Below are 20,060 nucleotides of genomic sequence, written 5' to 3'. Positions count from 1 at the left end.
ATTGAATGGAAGTAGATATTGTTTGGTAATCGTTGATGATTTTACTAGATACACATGGACTTTCTTCTTGAAACATAAGGACCAAACTATAGATATTTTTATTTCCTTTTGTAGAAGAACTGAAAATGAAAATCGACAACAATTAAAACCATTAGAAGTGATCATGGTGGGAATTTCAAAATCATAGGTTTTAGAGTTTTGTCAAGAAAAGGGATATAGGCATGAGTTCTCTACTCCAAGGACCCCACAGCAAAATGAGGTTGTGGAGAGAAAGAACCGAGTCCTACAAGAGGCTGCACGAAGCATGCTTCATGAGTACTCACTACCGAGCTACTTATGGGTGAAGCGTGAATACCTTGCTATGTGCAAAATCGAGTTTTAATACATAGGTTTTAGGAAAGACTCCCCATGAACTTTGGTTTGGGAAACCGCCTACAATTAAACATCTTAGGGTGTTTGGTTGTAAAGTGTTTATCTTAAACACCAAGGACCATCTTGGGAAGTTCACGGCTAAGGCTGATCAAGGGATATTGGTCGGGTACTCTCTTACCAGCAAAGCCTATCGAGTCTACAATGAGAGGACTAAATTGATTGAAGAGTCCTCAGACGTAGCATTTGAAGAAATCCCTAAATCAAATGATCAATCAAGGGATGTAGGAGAAATTCAATTCGAACTTAGAAATCTAAGTTTGAATGATCAAAACATTGGAAGAGTCGAAGTTGACTCTGAAGATGATGAGCAAAGGCAAGAAAGTGCTCAATCTGATCTCTTGCCTGTGCCGAGTGAGACCACTCATGAGGCACCGCCAACTCCAAGGCAATCTAGGATAGTCTCTAGTCATCCACAAGACCAGATTGTGGGAGACATCCAACAAGGGTTAGGACTAGATCATTCTTCAGAAATAAGTCGAATGAGGTTGCTTTGATCTCAGAAATCGAACCTAAACTAGTTGATGAGGCATTGCATGATCCTGATTGGGTCATAGCTATGCAAGATGAGTTAGGTCAATTTGAAAGAAGCCAAGTGTGGGACTTGGTTCCTAGACCTAAGAAGACCACCATTATTGGAACTAAATGGGTCTTCAAAAATAAGTTAAACCAAAAAGGAGAGGTAGTAAGAAACAAGGCAAGACTAGTAGCCAAGGGCTATAGTCAAGTTGAAGGCCTCGATTATGATGAGACCTATGCTCCTGTGGCACGATTGGAGTCCATTCGTTCAATGCTAGCTTTTGCTGCACATAGAGGTTTCAAGCTCTATCAAATGGACGTTAAATCGGCCTTCTTAAATGGTTTCATTAAAGAAGAAGTCTACGTTGAACAACCACCGGGGTTTGTGAATACTGAAGCTCCAAACCACGTGTTCAAGCTCAAGAAAGCTCTTTATGGGCTAAAACAAGCACCTCGAGCTTGGTACGAAAGGTTGTCGACTTATCTATTAGAAAAGGGTTTTGTAAGGGGTCAAATAGACCCAACACTATTTCTTCGTCGAGATGGTGAAAATATTTTTGTAGCCCAAGTATATGTCGATGACATAATTTGTGGCTCAAATAACAAGGGCTATTTAAATGAATTTATCACTCACATGGAAAGTGAGTTTGAAATGAGTCTTGTGGGAGAATTGACATTCTTCCTTGGACTAGAAATCAAACAAACTAGAGATGGCATTTATGTCCATCAAGCAAAATACACTCAAGAGATGCTTAAGAAATTCAAAATGAGTGATTCTAAGGAAGTATCCACTCCTATGGCGACGAGCACTCGTCTTGACAATGATGAGAGTGGAAAATCAGTTGATCTAACGCAATATAGAAGCATGATCGGTAGCCTTCTATATCTCACAGCTAGTCGACCGGACATACTCTTTGCTATGGGCATGTGCGCTAGGTATCAAGTCTGTGCCAAGGAATCTCACTTAATTGCAGTTAAGAGAATTCTGAGATACCTTAAAGGCACAATTAGAGTAGGTCTTTGGTACCCTCGTACTGAATCATTTGACTTGATAGGTTATACCGACTCCGATTATGCTGGGTGCAAATTGGATCGGAAAAGTACGAGTGGGGGTTGCCAATTTTTAGGTTCATGTTTAGTTAGTTGGTCAAGTCGGAAGCAACATTGTGTTGCTCTCTCCACGACCGAGGCTGAATATATTGCCATGGGAGAGAGTGTATCACAGTTGTTGTGGATGATACACACCCTAGAGGATTATGGACTCTCTTATAAGGGTGTACAAGTGCTATGCGACAACATTAGCACAATCAACCTAACTAAAATCCAGTCCATCATTCGAGGACCAAACACATTGAAGTGCGTCATCACTTCATAAGAGATCACGTAGCTAGGGGAGACATTGTGCTCACATATGTTGAGTCAAAGTCAAACCTAGCCGATATCTTCACAAAACCCCTTCCGGAGAATGAATTTAGTCATTTAAGGAGGGAGTTGGGAATGTGTTTGGCTCCTTAGGTCATTAGAACTTCACCATGATCAATAAGGACTATTAAAATGACAAGAGTAATTGGGAAACTGATTTGGGCAATTTGGGGACATCTCACACAAACGATAAGGTTTAACAAATTGTTTTTGTTTGCTAGAAATGGGGTGAGATGCTAGGAACAACCAATTTATTCAAAATGTACTATGCATCCCTTGAATAAGTAGGTTGAAGAGACATAAATTGAGTATGGGGAAGGTCATTACATAATTCATGTGTATTTGACTCCTAGATCTTACTCATATATTCCAACCAAGGAATCTTGGTTGGACTTTTGTCTAGAAATTATCTAATCATGATTGATGTGTTGATTGATACTTTGGATTGGTATCTTTAATGATAAGATGAGTTGATAATGTAAGAATAGTAATTTAGGATATATTTTGACAAATTTAAAACTAAACATGACAGGGTTGGATATTTCAGGTTTTGAAACTCTGAAATGTCTGAAACTAACTTGTAACTTAATAAAAAAAAACCTAGAATGTTAGGACTTTCAGAGCTTGCAATTAGGAAATGTTCTTGTTCGTAGATGTTTAAGTTCTGTGTTCTGAATTTGAGAAGTTCTGAATTTTCAGAATTCTCGAGAGAAACGACTGCGAAATCAGTTGCTCGAATTCAGATATCAGAAATCTGAATTATCAGACACTGATCGGTCTCACGACCGATCAGGAGACTCTCTGATCGGTCCAGGGACCGATCAGGAGGTTCTGGCACGCGACAATCACAAATGATCGGTCCAGGGACCGATCAGGAGGATCTCACGCGACGATTCACATCTGATCGGTCCAGGGACCGATCAGGAGAGTCTCAACCTCTTCAACCTCTCTGTTCGATCTCTGATCGGTCCAAGGACCGATCAGCTCTCTATGGTTCGCAGGAAGGCCCCTGATCGATCCGAGCACCGATCAGAGGGTTTCCTGATCGGTCAAGGGGACCGATCAGACCCTTTTTGTGCGTTAAAATCGATCCTGATCGGACAGCCGTCCGATCAGATTACACTGTGCGCTACCCCCTCATTAAATCCTCCTGACCTCCTCTCTTCCCGATCTTCTTCTTTTTCACAACCCTAGCCGACCGACGCCCCGACGCCCCTTTCTTCCTCCCGTATTCTCGACCCATCGTCTTCTAAAAGCCGAAGGTCAAAATGGCACCGAGGTAATCTCTCGATCTCTAATCTCTACTGTTATTGTCTTTGGCAGTTCACGTTATCATGTTTCTTACGGTGACTGTGGTTTGTGTTTGGTGGTTTGCCCATGGCCGGTGCTCTCTCTTTGTTTCCCATTGTCCAAATGGTTAGGAAGAAACCCACTAGTGGTGAGGGTACCTCTAAGGAACCAACCGAGAAATCCAAATCCAAGTCCAAAGCTCCTGCTACCTCCCGACCTCAACCGGCTAGTTCGGGGAGATTCCCCAACCAACAATTTGAAAAATCATTTAAGGAGAGGACTTTCAAATTACTCCCTTGTCGATCTGTTGATAAGAAGTTCATGCAGGAATCTTGTCCCTCTATTTTAGAAACCATTGCCTACTACAAGCTCGATTCTTTGGTTTTTCTAGAAAGGGACATCAACTTTGATCTAGTATCTGAATTCTATAACAACCTTCATCGGACTCCTGATGGTAGTTATAGAACAAGAGTGGCTAAGCAAAACGTTGATCTCAACATAATTGCCTTCTTTGAGTATTTAGGTTGTCGTTTGTGTTCGGGGACGGTGTTCTCCATCTATCCTGTTTTGCCTGAACCCGTACCTCATCCTCTTAATGTCTCTTCTGACTCAATCTATGAGTACTTCTTTGGTCATCCGAGACTGGATGGTTTAGATGAGTTAGATGACGACTTTCCTACATTTGCAGCCCTTAGACTCTCTGCTCCTGACTACATCCTTTTCAAAGTTGTCACACAATGTCTTCTACCTATCACCTCTAAACCGTTGGCAGAAATTCGACCATATCACTGTCTGATGCTTTATGGGTTACGTCGACGTCTAGATTTTGATATTATGTCGAGTGTCTATATGTCTATCATATCCCATAGCGAACCGAGCGGCGACAACATCTATATGCCTTTTGGGCATATAATTACTGGTTGGCTCGAGTCCATGGGTATTGACGTCTCTAGGGGGAGGATAGTGAAGATGGTCAGGCAGGATTGTCGACTTGGGAAACGTGCGTTTTCCAAGTCCGGAATCCTAAGTCAGGATGGGCCGGTTAGGTGGAAGGATGGGAGGGCACTGGGTGAGCTACCACTTCCACGACAGGTTGCTCGTCCTCCTGCTGCTGCATATGGCGAGGAGGATCCAGATCTGCGCTGGCAGATCGCTGAGCTGGAGAGCCGGTTTGACCGCCACGAGGAGATGGTGGCTGCAGAGTTCGATGGCCTGCGCCTCCAGATTGATCAGCGCTTCGATACTCTACAGAGACAGCAGTTGGCGACACATCAGGCATTTCTAGGATGGATGGCCGGCCATCCACCTCCTCAGCACTCCGCGAGCGAGCTACCCTCAGGCAGCAGCATGCCTCTTCAGGATTCCACTCTTCCAGCTGATGCTGCGGATGATCCTCTTGATGAGGATGTTGGCTGACATTCTCTATGTTTTGATTGTTTTGTTGATACTATGTCTTTGATACATTTATCTGAACTGGATGTTAGCTGTGTTTCTTATATTCATGCTATTTATGATGCTTCACTATTCATGATACACTTATGATGTTTCATATGCCATTATTTTTCATATACCGTATTTTTTTATGTGGATTAAGATTGAGGCGTTATTGGTTAAAAGAGGGAGGTGCTTGTCAGTCTTATTCATTATTTTACACCTTTTCGGTGTTTGACAAAGGGGGAGAGAATAATTAAGTTTAGAGACGATTTGACCTCTTTGAATCAATATAAAAAAAAGGAGAAGGTAACTGAGTTATATCCATCTTAGGGGGAGATCTTAATTTCCCTGAAATTATGGATATGAGCGTTTTTCTGATCTAAACTTAAATTGTGTTGTCAAACAACAAAAAGGGGGAGATTGTTGATACAGTCTGACCTGGATGTTGTTTTGATGTTGACACTGATTTAAGTTTGAATCAGATATTAATTTAACTCGGATTAATTACTGATTAAGGTTGATTAAGTGGATGGGAAAAGTCCAAGCGGGGAGCTTGGCACGGGAAGTCGGAGAGAGCTCGTTCTCCGGACTAAGTCTAAGCGGGATGTTAGGCGGTTGAAAAGTCCCTGGGAGTGAGGCAGTTGGAAAGTCCTGGTGAGTGAAACCAGGCAATTGGGAAGTCCAAGTGTGGAAGCTTGGCATGTATGGTCGGAGAGGGTTCGGTAGCACGCTCTCCGGACCGCAGGTGAGGGTAGCAAGCTTGGAAGCTTGACTCGAGACTCACAGCTTTGGATCGGTCTGCAGACCGATTAGTGCCTGATCGGTCTGCAGACCGATCAGGAATCGATCAGTAGCCTACTGTGATTTTACTGATCGATCTGCGGACCGATCGGGCAACACTCGATAACACCGAGTGTATCGATCGGTCGGGACCGATCGAAACTCGATAGCACAGCGAGTGTATCTTGATCGGTCGGGGACCGATCGGATAACACTCGAGCACCGAGTGGATCTTGATCGGTCCGGGGACCGATCGAAAACTTCGATGCACCGGTGTATCTTGATCGGTCCGGGACCGATCGGATAACACTCGAGCACCAGTGGATCTTGATCGGTCCGGGACCGATCGGATGATCCTCGATGGCGAGTGAATCTTGTCGGTCTTACGGACCGATCCGGTGAATCTGATCGGTCCAGGCCGATCAGAGGAGAGCCGATTCGCGTGAAGGGGTGGATCGGTCTTGGGACCGATCAGACAAGCACCTGATCGGTCACCAGACCGATCAGTGACGATAAATAGAAGCGTGGATCGGTCTGCTGACCGATCCACAGTATGGCTTGTTTTGCATGCGCTTTCTCTTATTGTTTCTGATTCGCAATTGCTTTTACCTATTTCGTTTCTAACCATCTGCTGTAAGCTTTCTCGAAGTTACAGGTTACAGATTACTTGATGTTGAGTGAATTCAAATTAAGGATCATTAGTAGAAGGCGACGAAAAAGCTTTTACTGTGTCTCGCTGCGGACAAACCAGTTTTGGTAGCAACGTCTCGTTTGCGATCTGTAGGCAGCCGTTTGGTCGAAATCAGCTTGACTTGTGCTGATAGGTTCAAGCTCAGAGGTACCAGTGGAAACGAGGATGCCATTGGTGGGAGCTGAGACAATCAGACAAGGAAGAAGCGTGATTGGCGACGTCGTGGACGGTTGCAGGGATTTGCAGGGATTTGCTGCAGGTTTGGCAGAGATCCGTTTCAGAGCAGAGAGGCATATGAAGGTGGAGAGGAGAGGCTCTCGGAACAATGCTTTTTGTGCTCTTGCTGTGAAAAACACTGTGGAGAAAAACTCTCTGGAAGATTGAAGCAGTGTGCTTGTTCTTCGCTGATTGTGGCTGTGAGCTTCCTTTGATCATTTCACTTGAGCCACTACTGTAAGTCTTGTGCTTAATTTCTTACTGCTGTTAAAGACTTTGTGGAGAGGTTACTCCACCGAGAAGGAGAATCCTTTAGCCGGATAGCTTCCGGGGTGTGATCTACCGAAAGATCAAGAGGATTCGTCCACCTTACGGACACGCCGAGGAGTAGGGGCAAGTTATCCCCGAACCTCGTAAATCTCTGAGTTAGTGTGCTGTGCTTTCTTGTTTTAGTTTTCTAATTCCGCTGTGCTAACAAAGTTCTTGAAGAAATTTGTGTTTAGTGTTTTTCAAAGAGGCTATCCACCCCCCCTCTAGCCATCTAAGGTCCCAACAGGCGGAAGGTGCCTTCCACAGCCTTAATGGCGCCTTCCATAGGCAAAATCCTATATCGAAATCGCTAGTCATTATCTACGACGAGGTCTAAATATTATCCATTGGAAGACATCTTCCATAGCACTAAATGAACCTTCTATGAATAATACGAAGGAGCCTTCCAACTCTTGAAGGCGTCTCAGGTATTGTTCAGTCGAACCCTTTTTGCTCCTTTTGCCCTGTAAGTTAGGTTAGTTTAACACGACATATCTAACATGTAAAATAAAGTTAGCACAACAATAATAAGATTAATTTATAACTTAGACTCTATCCTTCAAATCAGGATCTAGTCAAGGTCTCAATTTAAGTTTTCGAAATGGTCCTAAATTAGACCGACACCTACTGCCCCCTCAACCAGGATGCGTTCTCACTTAGTCACTCTCCTCCAGTAAGTTATCTTCACTTACTGTGTGTCAAGTTTCCTCCTTGACGTCAATCTGACCCACCAGGTCTTCCTATCGGAATCACACATCTAAACTTCACCACTCGGGAATCGCACATCCCGACTGGACTTCTTGCTTGGTGTCAGATCCTCTTGACCTGTCAAGTTAGTTCTGTCAAGTTAGTTAACCCTGCACACTCGGTAACAAAGTTAGATCATGATAACACCTAACTTAACTTATTTGTCATTTATCAAAATTTGAATTAGACCATTAGTGTAAATTGCACCAATAAGTTCATATATTAGAAAACACATGATATAACTTTAATCTTTTTTCATATATCAAAACTTGAGTTTGTTATTAGTGCTGACTGCACTAGCATTATTACGGTAGTTCGAGCGAGTTGGGTCAACATGTCAAGTTAGTTTGAGCTGTCGAGCTAGGTTGACCCATTGAACTAATATGACCGGCTGACTTCCCGAGCTGGTCCAATCTAGTCTAATCTGCCAAGCTAGGTTGACAAGTTGAGCTAGTCCGCCGCCCTATTGAGCTGTGTCGAACTACCATGCTTTGCTGAATTATCATTTTACTTCGAGTCAAATCACTAGGCTAAGCCCTTCAGTCTGACCGAGCTCTTTTAGCCCGGATTGATATACCACAAGCAGACATGAACTATGATCTCCATTTTTCCATAATATCTTCCCAATTTTACCATGATCACCACTGATATTTTATCATCACGTATTTATAAATATTTATGTATATGTTCCGCGAAGGGCTCTCTCGACTTTTCAGTTTTTTTCTCTTTTTCTTTTTTTTATTTTTTATATTCGGACACGCAAATTAATGTATGGAAGTCTAATTAAAAACGAAAAGAAGACAACTTCATCAATTTTGTAACGGCTTGGATGAGGTGACTTATTTTTATCGCATTATAATTATTTTAAGACTTTTGCAGAAAGATTCCTTCCAATAATGTGCTCATTTTGATTAAATAATATTTCACGAGGACCACGGGCCATTATATTATTACTAGTTGTCCGTTCAATCCGCCCAGAACCAAACAATTTATATCTGCTCCGGTTCGATCAACTTAAACCGACTCAAATCCGATTCAAAATATCGGTTCGGTTCGGTTCGATATTTCAAATCTAAATCGAATAGCCCGTTAGACCGTCAGCGCGCCGCGCAGCGTTATTACGCGAACGGGCGCGGAGTTGGCTAGGCGCGAAGTCGTCGGCCAATTAATGCTGACGTGACCGTCCGTCGTCGGAGACGGTGGACGCGTACCGCCTACCGGGAGAAGAAGCTTCTAACGATTGCATCTATTCGCGACACCTGGGCACCTTCTAGAAGCTTCCATTGCTTCGTCTCCCCCGTCCGCATAGAGTAAACCGCACATTTCCACCGTCGTGACAACCAGCGCCTCCGCACGACTTCGATTCTGCAGATCCCGCTCCCTTGCCAGGTGTAATCTCCTATAAATGCCGTCTCCCTTGCTCCACCTTCTTATCGTCTCCCCTCTCGACGCTACCCCCCCCCCCCCGGATCTCTCTTGTGCTCTCTCTTCTCCGGCGAAATGGGATACTTCCGGGAAGCCACTGGCATCCCCGGACCAAGCGGCTTCGGATCGGCTTCCACCGCTGAGCAAGTCACCGAAGGCATCGACGCATCCGGCCTCACCGTCATCATCACCGGTACTTTCTCCTTCCTCTTCGCTCTCTTGCGTTGCTTTAGATCTGGAGAAATCGCTCTCCAGATTTAATCGATCTCTTTTCTGCAATGATCTGAGTTGTTCCACCACTTAATCTTCTTCGTTGTGTTACTTCAACTTTTGGGACATTTTGATGAGTTATTCACTTCGATTTTGAGCATCTGGATCTGTTGTAGCAGTAGATCTATAATGAGAGCGTTATTGTGGTACAGGGGGAAGCAGTGGGATTGGAGCGGAGACTGCAAGAGTGATGGCCCTCAGAGGTGCTCATGTCATCATTGGTGCTAGGAACACGGAGGCTGCCGAAAGTGTGAAGCAGAGTATTCTACAGAACACTCCATCTGCCAGAATTGACACTATACACCTCGAACTTAGCTCACAGAAGTCCGTGCGAGACTTTTCTGACAGATTTCTTTCGATGAATCTACCTCTCAATATCTTGATGTAAGTACATGATTCTCATGTTTAAGCATCGCGCATTTCTCATATGATTTTCGCCGAAATCTCACGAGTTCGATTTATTTTCAGAAACAATGCTGGTGTTATGTACTGCCCATTCAAGCTTTCAGAGGACGGGATAGAGATGCAGTTTGCTACGAATCATATCGGTACGTGTCTTTAGCTTTTCAAGTATCGTGCATTTGCAAATCAATGTGACTTTTGCTAGATTTCTATGTTTGATTTTATTTTACCATGCGATATGGCCGACTCTTCTCTTGATTCCAGGTCACTTTTTGTTGACAAATCTTCTGCTTCCAAAGATTAAAAGCACAGCAGAGAAAACAGGGATTGAAGGTCGTATCGTGAACTTATCTTCTGCAGCTCACCTCACAACATATAGAGGAGGAATAAGATTCAACAAAATCAACGACAAGGCTGCGTAAGTTGCCATCGATTCACTCCTATTCACAAAGAGTATCATTCTTCGATTTGGCTGAATGATCCCAATTTCTATTTCTCTTTACAGATACAATGATAAATTGGCATATGGACAGTCCAAATTGGCAAACATATTGCACGCTAATGAGCTCGCTAGGCGCTTAAAGGCATTCCCGTCTTCTCTAATCTGTTTTCATTACTTATCAAAATAATGCCGCATTCTCATCCTATAAAAGCAAAGACATAGCAAAACTACAACAGTTTAACAAAATTTATATATATATCATCTAGAATTACATATCTTCCGAGCAATTCACAACTTCAAAACACTTTCATGTTCAACAGGAAGAGGGCGTCAATGTTACGGCAAATTCTGTTCATCCTGGACTTATTAAGACGAACTTGGGGAGACACGCAACTATCTTTGTTGGTATGCTCCTCAAACCTACAAACCAATAGTTTTATAACTTTGCACTGAAAATTTGTAAAGGTCAAACTCAGATTCCGAAATTTCTTTCGCTTGCAGCCGTGCTAAGAGCTACAACTTGCGTATTGTGGAAGAGTATTCCTCAGGTTCGTTATTCTGTGTCATTTTGAAATGAGTGGAATATAAACAAAGAGAGATTTTAATTACATTCGAATTATAGGAATTTTTAAGGAAATAATTAATTTATTTGAAATGCATTTCCTTCAATTAAATTGAAATAATAGAATATAAAAACAATTCAATAAACGAGGTCAGTTGTATTGTGCATGATAAATATTGTGCGTCTCATTGCGGACCTTACAGGGAGCAGCGACTACCTGCTACGTCGCATTGCATCCGAGTGTGAAGGGAGTCAGCGGGAAATACTTTGCTGACTGCAACATCGAGAAGACAACTGCCAACGGTCGAAATGAGACATTAGCAAGAAAGCTTTGGGAGTACAGCGAGACGCTCATTAAATCAAATTAGCTAAATCGCTATGTAGTTTGGATCGTAATGAAGGAATGCTTTATTTATGTGTTAGTTGATATTTGAGTGCTTTATTTATGTGTTAGTTGATATTTGAGTTTTGGGACAACAGTTACTCTGTTGGTGCCGTTGTATGGTGTGGACTTTCGACCCCGTATTGTCCTACTATTTTTTATTTAGTATCTCTTTATCAATGTTTATAGCCAATCTTGTTCTCATAATTTGTAGGACTTCATAGACAGCAACTTTAGTGCAAGATTATTCGAATTTAGTCCTTTTCATGGCCAACAAATAAATGAGAACTCAGAATCCCTATGGGTGTACATTAAGATGTAAATTTCAAATAGATGTATATTTTAAAAGTCGGCTTTTAAAAATGAGAAATTATTGTTTTTCTAACCGTATGAATTCTAAAGCTTAAGAACTCGAAACATGAAAATAAATCTAGCATAAGGATCTAGTAACATCGATAATGCGATAAAAATTAAATACAAAAATAGACGATGGAACTTGAATATAACAAAAAATCATCGTCCATAAGTATTGTCTATGAAATTTGAAAATTTTATTCATAGAAAATTTCACGAGAAGAAGTAGAAGAAGAGCAACAGGATGGTCTTCCGTTGGAGTTAGGTGACAACATCCTAGTCTCTTTGATAATGATCAACGTAAAATTTGTCAGATTATTAATTCAACAGGATCGTGTCTTATATATGATGGATCCATATTCATTATCAGTCTATCATTAATAAAGGTGTGGATTAACAAGTTCTGTACATGAAAACCCTAAATCCTATAATACAAATATAATAACCATATTAATTAAATCACAAAATGAATTTATTTCTCAATCACATGAACCCGTATGTTACGAAATAGTACATTAACCTATCAAACATTGATTAAATCCGACATCAAATATATATAAATTTTGAAAATTGATTTTTAGATAAAAATCCAAAAGGTAAGAATCATTATTAAAAAAAACATTGATCGGTCCGAGAGGATCAAGTAATTTCGGTTGGCTAGATGCAAGTTGGATAGATCTTTAACAACTCTGTTTTTTGTAGGCCGACTTCCTTTCGGTTGGATCTCTTTCAGGTCGGGCTTCCTCATGGCTTTCTTCAGGCCAGACTTCTTTCAGGTCGATGGTTATTAGAATGACTTCTCAAGAGGTCGACTTTCTTAGGAGGTCAGCTTCTGTTTGCCAAGCACCATAGAAATCTTCAGACAGAGATCAGTGAAAAGGTGACCTTGGACGCACATCTTCCCTCTCTACCAAATGACACACTCTTTGGTGTTCGACACAGCTCCGGTCCTTCTATAGAGGAGGCCCGGGGCGGAAAAAAAAAGGTTCAAAATAAATTTGAGTCCCAACTACTCAAGGCCCCAATAACATGTCTAAAAAGATAAAAGTAAAAGACAATATCAAAAAAATCTGAAATATGAATTTGAGCTCAACTATTCAAGGCCCCAATTACATGTCTATAATACATAATACTAAAAAAAAACCTTTTGGACCCTCTCAAATTATAGGTCCAGGGGCATCGCCCAGTGCCACCCTCCTCCAGGGCCGGCCCTGGCCTTGGTTCGACACCTCAATAACCACCGCATCAAATTAGAATTTCAAATTGAGGCGCAACAAACTTAGATGTAACTCGGACGAACTTGACTTGAGGTCTTCTAACTACGACAGAGTAACTTCGATTGTCTAGATACAAGTTGGGTCAATTTTGTCAGGTCTTTCTTTAATAGGCCGACTTCCTTCGAGTCAGGCTTCTTTCAGATTGAGCTTTTTTAGGTCGGGCTTTTTTTAGGACAACTGTTGTTAGGATGACTTCTCAAGATGTCAACCTTCTCAGGAGGTCGACTTCTGATTACCAAGCACCACAAGAATCTTTATACAAAGATATGAAAAAGACTCAAAGAAATATTATAAAAGGGATTACGATGAACCTTAGCAAGGTCTTCCTACGTTCAAGTCAGACTTCAACGAGAAGATTGAGAAAATGAAAAGTGAAGAGAGTTAAAAAATGAAATTGATTACATTGATACTGCAATTGGTTATTCTTGGCCATTATTTTCTTCTGTTAGGGAGGCGTCCATCAATTTATCCTCTATCAGGAACAGAGCCGGTCATTATTTTCGTCTATCAGTCTTTCTCCGCATTTATAGCCAATCTTGATCTCATAATTTGTAGGACTTCATAGACAAGTTAACAACTTTAGCGCAAGATTATTCGAATTTCCTCTTTTCATGGACAACAAATAAATGAGAACTAATACTCCTGTCGCTGTATATTAAGATTTAAATTTTTAATGCGAGGAATATTTTAAAAGTCGACTTTTAAATGTTGAGAATTATTATTTTTCTAATTATATTGCATGAATTCTAAAATATAAGAACTTAAAAAATAAAAATAAATCTAGCGAAAATCTAGTTACATCGATAATACAATAAAAATTGAATACAGGAATAGACGATGAACAGCTGAATAACCATTATCTGTCAACGTCATCCATAAAAAAAAAAAATAGTCCAGTGCACGAAGTTCTTGTCATGCGAGATCCCGGAGAAAGATCCATTGTACGCAGTCTTATTCTGTTTTTTACAAGAGGTTGGTTTCAGGATTCGAACCCGTAATCTTTTGGTCACATGATAACAATTTTATATTTGCGCCAAAGCTCCCCTTGTAAACATTATCCATAAAATTCGAAAATTCTACTGGCAGAAGAAGCAGAGGTAGGAATTGGTCTTTTGTAGCAATTAGATTGACGATTTTGTAGTCTCTTCACTCACGGAGAGCGTAGAGATCTATCAGATCTCTAATAAAACAAAGACCACGCCCTATATACCGTGATCGTATTAATTATCAGTCATCATTAATAATGATACGAGTTAATGGATTATGTATATACAAATCATACGTCTAATAATACAAATCTAATAATCATTAATTAGTTCCTATGGAATGTCCAATTAACTGAGGCTACAATGAGATAAGGGATTAATTTTCGATAGATACATAGTCTCGGGAAAAAAATTCTATCTCCCCTAATAATTTAACGGTCGACTATAAATTGATCTCATAATTTATCTTCTTTTGTATAATTTAGAAATTAACTAAGAAATACTTAAAATGAATATTATCATTTTACTACAATTAATTAGATTGGATTTATTTCTCATCAACATAAAATCATATGTTATAAAATAACATGTTAATCTATTAAATCCAACCTTAAATATATATACATTTTGAAAATCAATTTTTAAGTAGCTATAAACTGTACTTTAAGTTTAATAAATAATTTTTTTTAAAAAAAACTTAAATTATAAATAAATAAAAACTCCTTCAATATTAAGCCAAACAGTGCAACATACTCGAGTTAAATTGGTAAAATTATACAAATTTTTCTTCATTTTTGAATATTTACATGCGACATTATTCTGATTCACTTTTAGTAAATTTATATCTAAAAAATATATGAAATTATGCCTTTTATCAGTGACAAATTTTAAATTGAAAATTTAGTTAAGATTTCTAATAAAATAATGAAAAAAATAATTATGAGACAGATTAGTCCATCTAAAAGTATGTATATTAATTATTCTATCTAAAGATTTTATCTTAAATATTGAATAGGATAGTTAAAAAATTTTTAGCTCAATTACATATTATTGGTTCCCTAAATTTTATATTTATAAATAGTTATTCTTTAAATTTAGGAAATGAATTTTATTCCCTAAATATTATAGAGGAGAAAGTTGATATATGATATAGTAAAAAATGGATATCCAAATTTAATAAATTATTATTTTTATTCTAAATTAGGTATTTCAAATAAAAAAAGTTGATGTCACCTTTTTAGGTTAATTAACATATTTTAATCAAAACACTTTAATATTTTAAAAGATTTAAAATTATATGAGCCCATTTAAATTATTAAAATATTATAATTAAAAGTGGTTCAGGGATAAATTTAGAAAGAAAATAGTTTATTCATTATATTTTAATAAAATATACATTTAAATAAAAAAAAGTGTTTTATTTTTATTATCATCAGTTAAATGAGTGTCTCATATTCTGAAAATATCGGCATCAACATTAAAATTAAGCAAAATTGTACCCTCCATGTAGTGGTAGGGTATTCATGTAATCTCTCAATCACCTATATGATTATGGAATATCTGAATTAATAAAAAAAACTAAACAAAATTATTCAATTTAACTTTGATCCAAGCTACCCAAATGGTTTTGATCAATTATTCAATATTATAATAATTTTAATCCAAAATGCTCTACTTATAATAATTTTAGTCGCTCAAATTATAATAATTATAATTAATATTTAAATAATTCTAAAATATAATTTTGGCTAAGTTAGAGTAGTTATAATCGGAATTATTATAAAATATTAGAATAGAAATATTATTAAAATATATTCTCTTTTAATTAGCGGCAAATTACTAACCTTGAGTTTTTAGAATATCCAAAATTCCATTTTGACCTTCCTGAGTGTAGCAATCGTGCAGATATTATTCATTAGTACAGTAATTTTATAAATAGATTGTTATAATCTGTCAAATGGATTAAAAATTTTAATTTATATTTAAAAAATAACTACTCTTAATAACATATAATACCTAATTCATGTCATTCTAAACTCTTTAGCAAATTTATTATTAATTTTAATCAAAATCGAATAATAAATCTATAAAATTTAGAATGATTTAATTCTTCTGATTATATTATTTTTTAAATATTAATTTATCCAACTATAAAAAATGAAAATCAAGTTAAATTCATCAATTGATTGATGGCATGCTACCATCATTCTCAAAAATTATTAATCAATTACTATATTATAACAATGGATTGAAAAACTTACAAACCGATTATGAATAGTTAGATTAAATATGTGATTTGATCGTTTTAAAATATAAATATATAATTTAAGCACTTAATTAATATGCAATTTCAGGTGCTCTGCGCTGTAGATGGCCAATAGAAGCTTCCATTTGTCCTTACCTGTTAGAAGTTCTAGTCTTCTAGAACCCTCCGCTGTCATCATATTTTTTTTCTAAAAATAATAACTAGCGTGGAACGCAAGCCAAATAAAATTTGGTCAACTAAAAAAATTAATTATAAAAATGCAAAACGTAACCCTTACCCGATTTGAAAAATATAAAACTTATTAAAAAATAAAAGAAATCAGAAAAATCCCTGAAAATCTGATCTCATATTTAGAATTTAGTTAAAAATAAAAAAGGTAAGAATTATAAAGAATTTCTTTAATATTCCCGACGGACGCAGGTGTCGAACAAAATACTATATGAATATTATATTATAACAATTATAAATTATAATTGTTACAATATATATATTATAATAGGTATGACAATAGTGTAAAAATAAAGATAGAATTTTTTTTATAAAAAATAAAGTATGATAAATAAGAAAGATTGCACTTTTTATTTTTGACAATTTCAAAATAAAAAAAATTACACTTTTTATTTTTATCCTTAGAATTACACATTCTAATGTTATGTGTAATAAAATCAAGATTTTAATATATTTTTTAGATGAAATTAAATATAATTAAAATTTTTATAAAATCCCCCTTCCCTCCCAGGCTCCCAAGCAAAAGCCCAGGTTCCCTTCTCTCTAACTCTCTCTCCCTCACACTAAATCCCTTCCCTTCAATCTGTAGTTCACCGGGAATGAGATACTTCAGCCAAGCCACTGGAATCCGTGGGCCAAGTGGCTTTGGCTCCCGATCCACCGCCGAGCAGGTCACTGACGGCATCGACGCCTTCGGCCGCACAGTCATCATCACCGGTTCTCATCTCATTCCCGTTAATTTTCCACTGAAGTCCCTAACTATTCTATTAAAAGTTCGAGCTTTTTTGACTTGGATCTGACCGATTTCAGGCGGTAGCAGCGGGATCGGCGTGGAGACGGCGAGGGTGATGGCCCTCCATGGCGCCCATGTCATCATCGGAGCTAGAAATCTTGAGGCCGCCGACTCCGTCAAGCAAGGCATCCTCCAGAACACTCCCTCCGCTAAGATCGACATCATCGAGCTTGAACTTAGCTCACAGAAATCAGTGCGAGCCTTCGCCGGCAAGTTCCTCGCCATGAACCTTCCCCTCAACATCTTGATGTAAGCAATCCATATAACTTCAATTTTTGCTCTAAACTCTTATATTGAAAGAATTATGAACTGTCCTTGTTTTATCCTAAAATCTCATTTTCCCTTAAATTTTTTTATCAGAAACAATGCTGGAGTTATGAACTGCCCTTACAATCTCTCGGAGGATGGAATAGAGTTACAATTTGCCACAAATCATATCGGTATCGATCAGATTCATTGATCCTAATCCTAATCACTAAGAGCTCTTCTTTTCAATCTGTCCATAAACCCCCTTTTTGGTTTCAGGTCATTTTTTGCTGACCAACCTTCTGCTTGACAAAATGAAGAGCACAGCAGAGGAGACTGGGATCGAGGGTCGCATCGTGATCCTATCGTCTGCGGCTCATTTGGTGACATATCGAGAAGGGATTCGATTCGACAAGATCAACGACAAGAACACGTAAGCTTAAACTTGAATTTTTTCAAACAAATTATTACGAACACTACTAAACTTATTCAAGATATCTTGGTCATCAGGTACAACAGCCATTCTGCCTATGGACAGTCTAAATTGGCAAACATATTGCATGCTAAGGAGCTAGCCAAACACTTGAAGGTAGTCTAAGCCATCTTCATTCCGATTTCGCAGCAAAACATATAACATCTCTGAAACCTGCTTCGGTATTAACAGGAAGAAGGCGCGAACGTTACGGTGAATGCTGTTAATCCTGGTCTCATCAAGACTAACTTGATGAGACACTCGGTCTTCTACGTTAGTATGTTTCTTAAAACCTTCAAACCTGTTGTTTGCTTATCACACGATTAGTGTAATTTTTAACTTGGAGTTTGCTTGCAGCTATGTTGAGAGTTCTCCTTTTCGTCTTGTGGAAGAACATACCTCAGGTTTGTAAGACTCACAAAACTCATTCACGATCAATAAGAGATAATCTTCCCTTTAATCCAACATGTTTGCGTAAAATCTTCTAATATGGCTCATGACACGCTTAACCATCAGAGCTTATTTCACCTAAGTGCCTTCGAATTTTGAGTGGATTCAATATCACAGGGAGCTGCTACTTCGTGCTATGTCGCATTGCATCCAAGCTTGAAGGGAGTGAGCGGGGAATACTTCGCTGATTGCAACATCGAAACGCCAACCGCAAAGGGTAGAAATGAAGAACTAGCAAAAAAGCTCTGGGAGTTGAGTGAAACCCTAATCAAATAAAATTGTCCCTTGTACTATTTGATAAGTTGTGTATTGTATGTCTTTGAATGTGCTCATATATAAAATGTTCCTCTTTGTGTATGGATTCGATTTTATAGAATGTCTTAACAAGAGGTATATGCATACATTTATACATATATTCGAAAAATGTTTTTAAAAATCAGATAAAATGTTGCTCTAAAATTTCTAGAATGACAAGAAGAAAGAAGAGATAGACATGTTTGAGTCACATGAATGAAAGTGAAGGTAAAGAAAAGTCAAGGCAAAGTTTTAGTCAAACAAGCAAAAGCACATGCAATGGACAAAATTTTTCATTAAAAAAAACAACCTATTAATGGAGAGGCCAAGTCAAACCATCCATCCTTCGTGAATTAGTAATAGTAAAATCAAACTAAAACAAGTTGAAAAGGATAAATTTTGTTTATACTTTAATCAAATACAATTGGTTCAGTTTTCTCTTTTGCTTTAATTTTATATATTTTACTAGAATTATTACCTCTGGTTGCCTTGGACTTTTTATAGACTTCATATAAATAAGGACTACACAAGCATAGATAAAGATAAGATGAATAATGATAGAAAAATAAATATTGATGATGACTATAAAATGAATACAAATATAATATCATTTTATATACAAGACAAAAGTCAACTTTCATAGGTATTATATTTATTGTCATCCCTGATTAAAATACATGTTTGCATTAAAAAAAAAGATAAATTTATAATAGAAGAAGAAGAACCAATGAATTACTAGTTGTTTTGGAAAGGTTGTTGATTTCTTTCATTAATTTACTTGTATTTTCATTTTGTTCTTTTAGCTACAAAACTAAAAAATTAAGAAGACCCCAACCAAAAACCAATTTTGATAGTTAATGTTAAATAGTACTTATATAATATATTTAATAAATTTATTCCTGTCGGGAATCTGAGAAGATGGGACTGTCAGAATGACGTGTTTGGAATATTGACCGCATCTCTATGACCCGGATGGTGAGCTGTCTTCTATGTTGATCAAGTCATCGGAAGACCTCCGGTCCACGCTACCTGCAACCGGCGACCGAGTTGCTCCGATCTTTGGTACCCCGATGCTCGAGGCAGGTCCTACGAATATATAAGCAGTCGAATAATAACATAACAATGAAATAAATATAAGATGAATACGGTGACGTACCCTGACCCCGGGGGACGCCCTCGGATGGATTACTGCTCGAGTTGTCGTGACCCGGAAGGGTAGATGAATGTCACAGACAAGGAGTTGGATCTGACGATGCGGAGCCGAACGCGATGGCATGAAATCGGATGTGACCTCGGCACGCAGGCTGACATAAGACATTGGCACGCAAACCGGGATAGAATATAGACACATAGGTCGGGATACAAAATGACACG

The 20,060-nt window shown here is 38.3% G+C and overlaps 2 protein-coding genes across 2 annotated transcripts; both read left to right on the top strand.

Annotated features, from left to right (window-relative positions):
- Positions 1-9,013: 9,013 nt before the first annotated feature.
- Positions 9,014-11,513, top strand: LOC122056664 (short-chain dehydrogenase TIC 32 B, chloroplastic-like). Its single transcript, XM_042618720.1, has 8 exons — positions 9,014-9,455; positions 9,685-9,916; positions 10,001-10,080; positions 10,199-10,352; positions 10,440-10,518; positions 10,697-10,781; positions 10,878-10,924; positions 11,142-11,513. Exons 1-8 carry the CDS (start codon positions 9,338-9,340, stop codon positions 11,304-11,306), a joined length of 960 nt encoding a protein of 319 aa, XP_042474654.1. The 5' UTR covers positions 9,014-9,337; the 3' UTR covers positions 11,307-11,513.
- A 5,441-nt stretch (positions 11,514-16,954) lies between these two features.
- Positions 16,955-18,795, top strand: LOC121968406 (short-chain dehydrogenase TIC 32 B, chloroplastic-like). Its single transcript, XM_042518793.1, has 8 exons — positions 16,955-17,148; positions 17,242-17,473; positions 17,585-17,664; positions 17,750-17,903; positions 17,981-18,059; positions 18,135-18,219; positions 18,300-18,346; positions 18,510-18,795. Exons 1-8 carry the CDS (start codon positions 17,031-17,033, stop codon positions 18,666-18,668), a joined length of 954 nt encoding a protein of 317 aa, XP_042374727.1. The 5' UTR covers positions 16,955-17,030; the 3' UTR covers positions 18,669-18,795.
- The last annotated feature ends 1,265 nt before the right edge of the window (positions 18,796-20,060 follow it).

The sequence above is a fragment of the Zingiber officinale genome, chromosome 3B (genome assembly GCF_018446385.1).
Source record: "Zingiber officinale cultivar Zhangliang chromosome 3B, Zo_v1.1, whole genome shotgun sequence".
In the NCBI taxonomy this organism is placed as follows: domain Eukaryota; kingdom Viridiplantae; phylum Streptophyta; class Magnoliopsida; order Zingiberales; family Zingiberaceae; genus Zingiber; species Zingiber officinale.
Note: the sequence above shows the minus strand (reverse complement) of the source record. Positions and strands in the feature narration are given on the sequence as shown.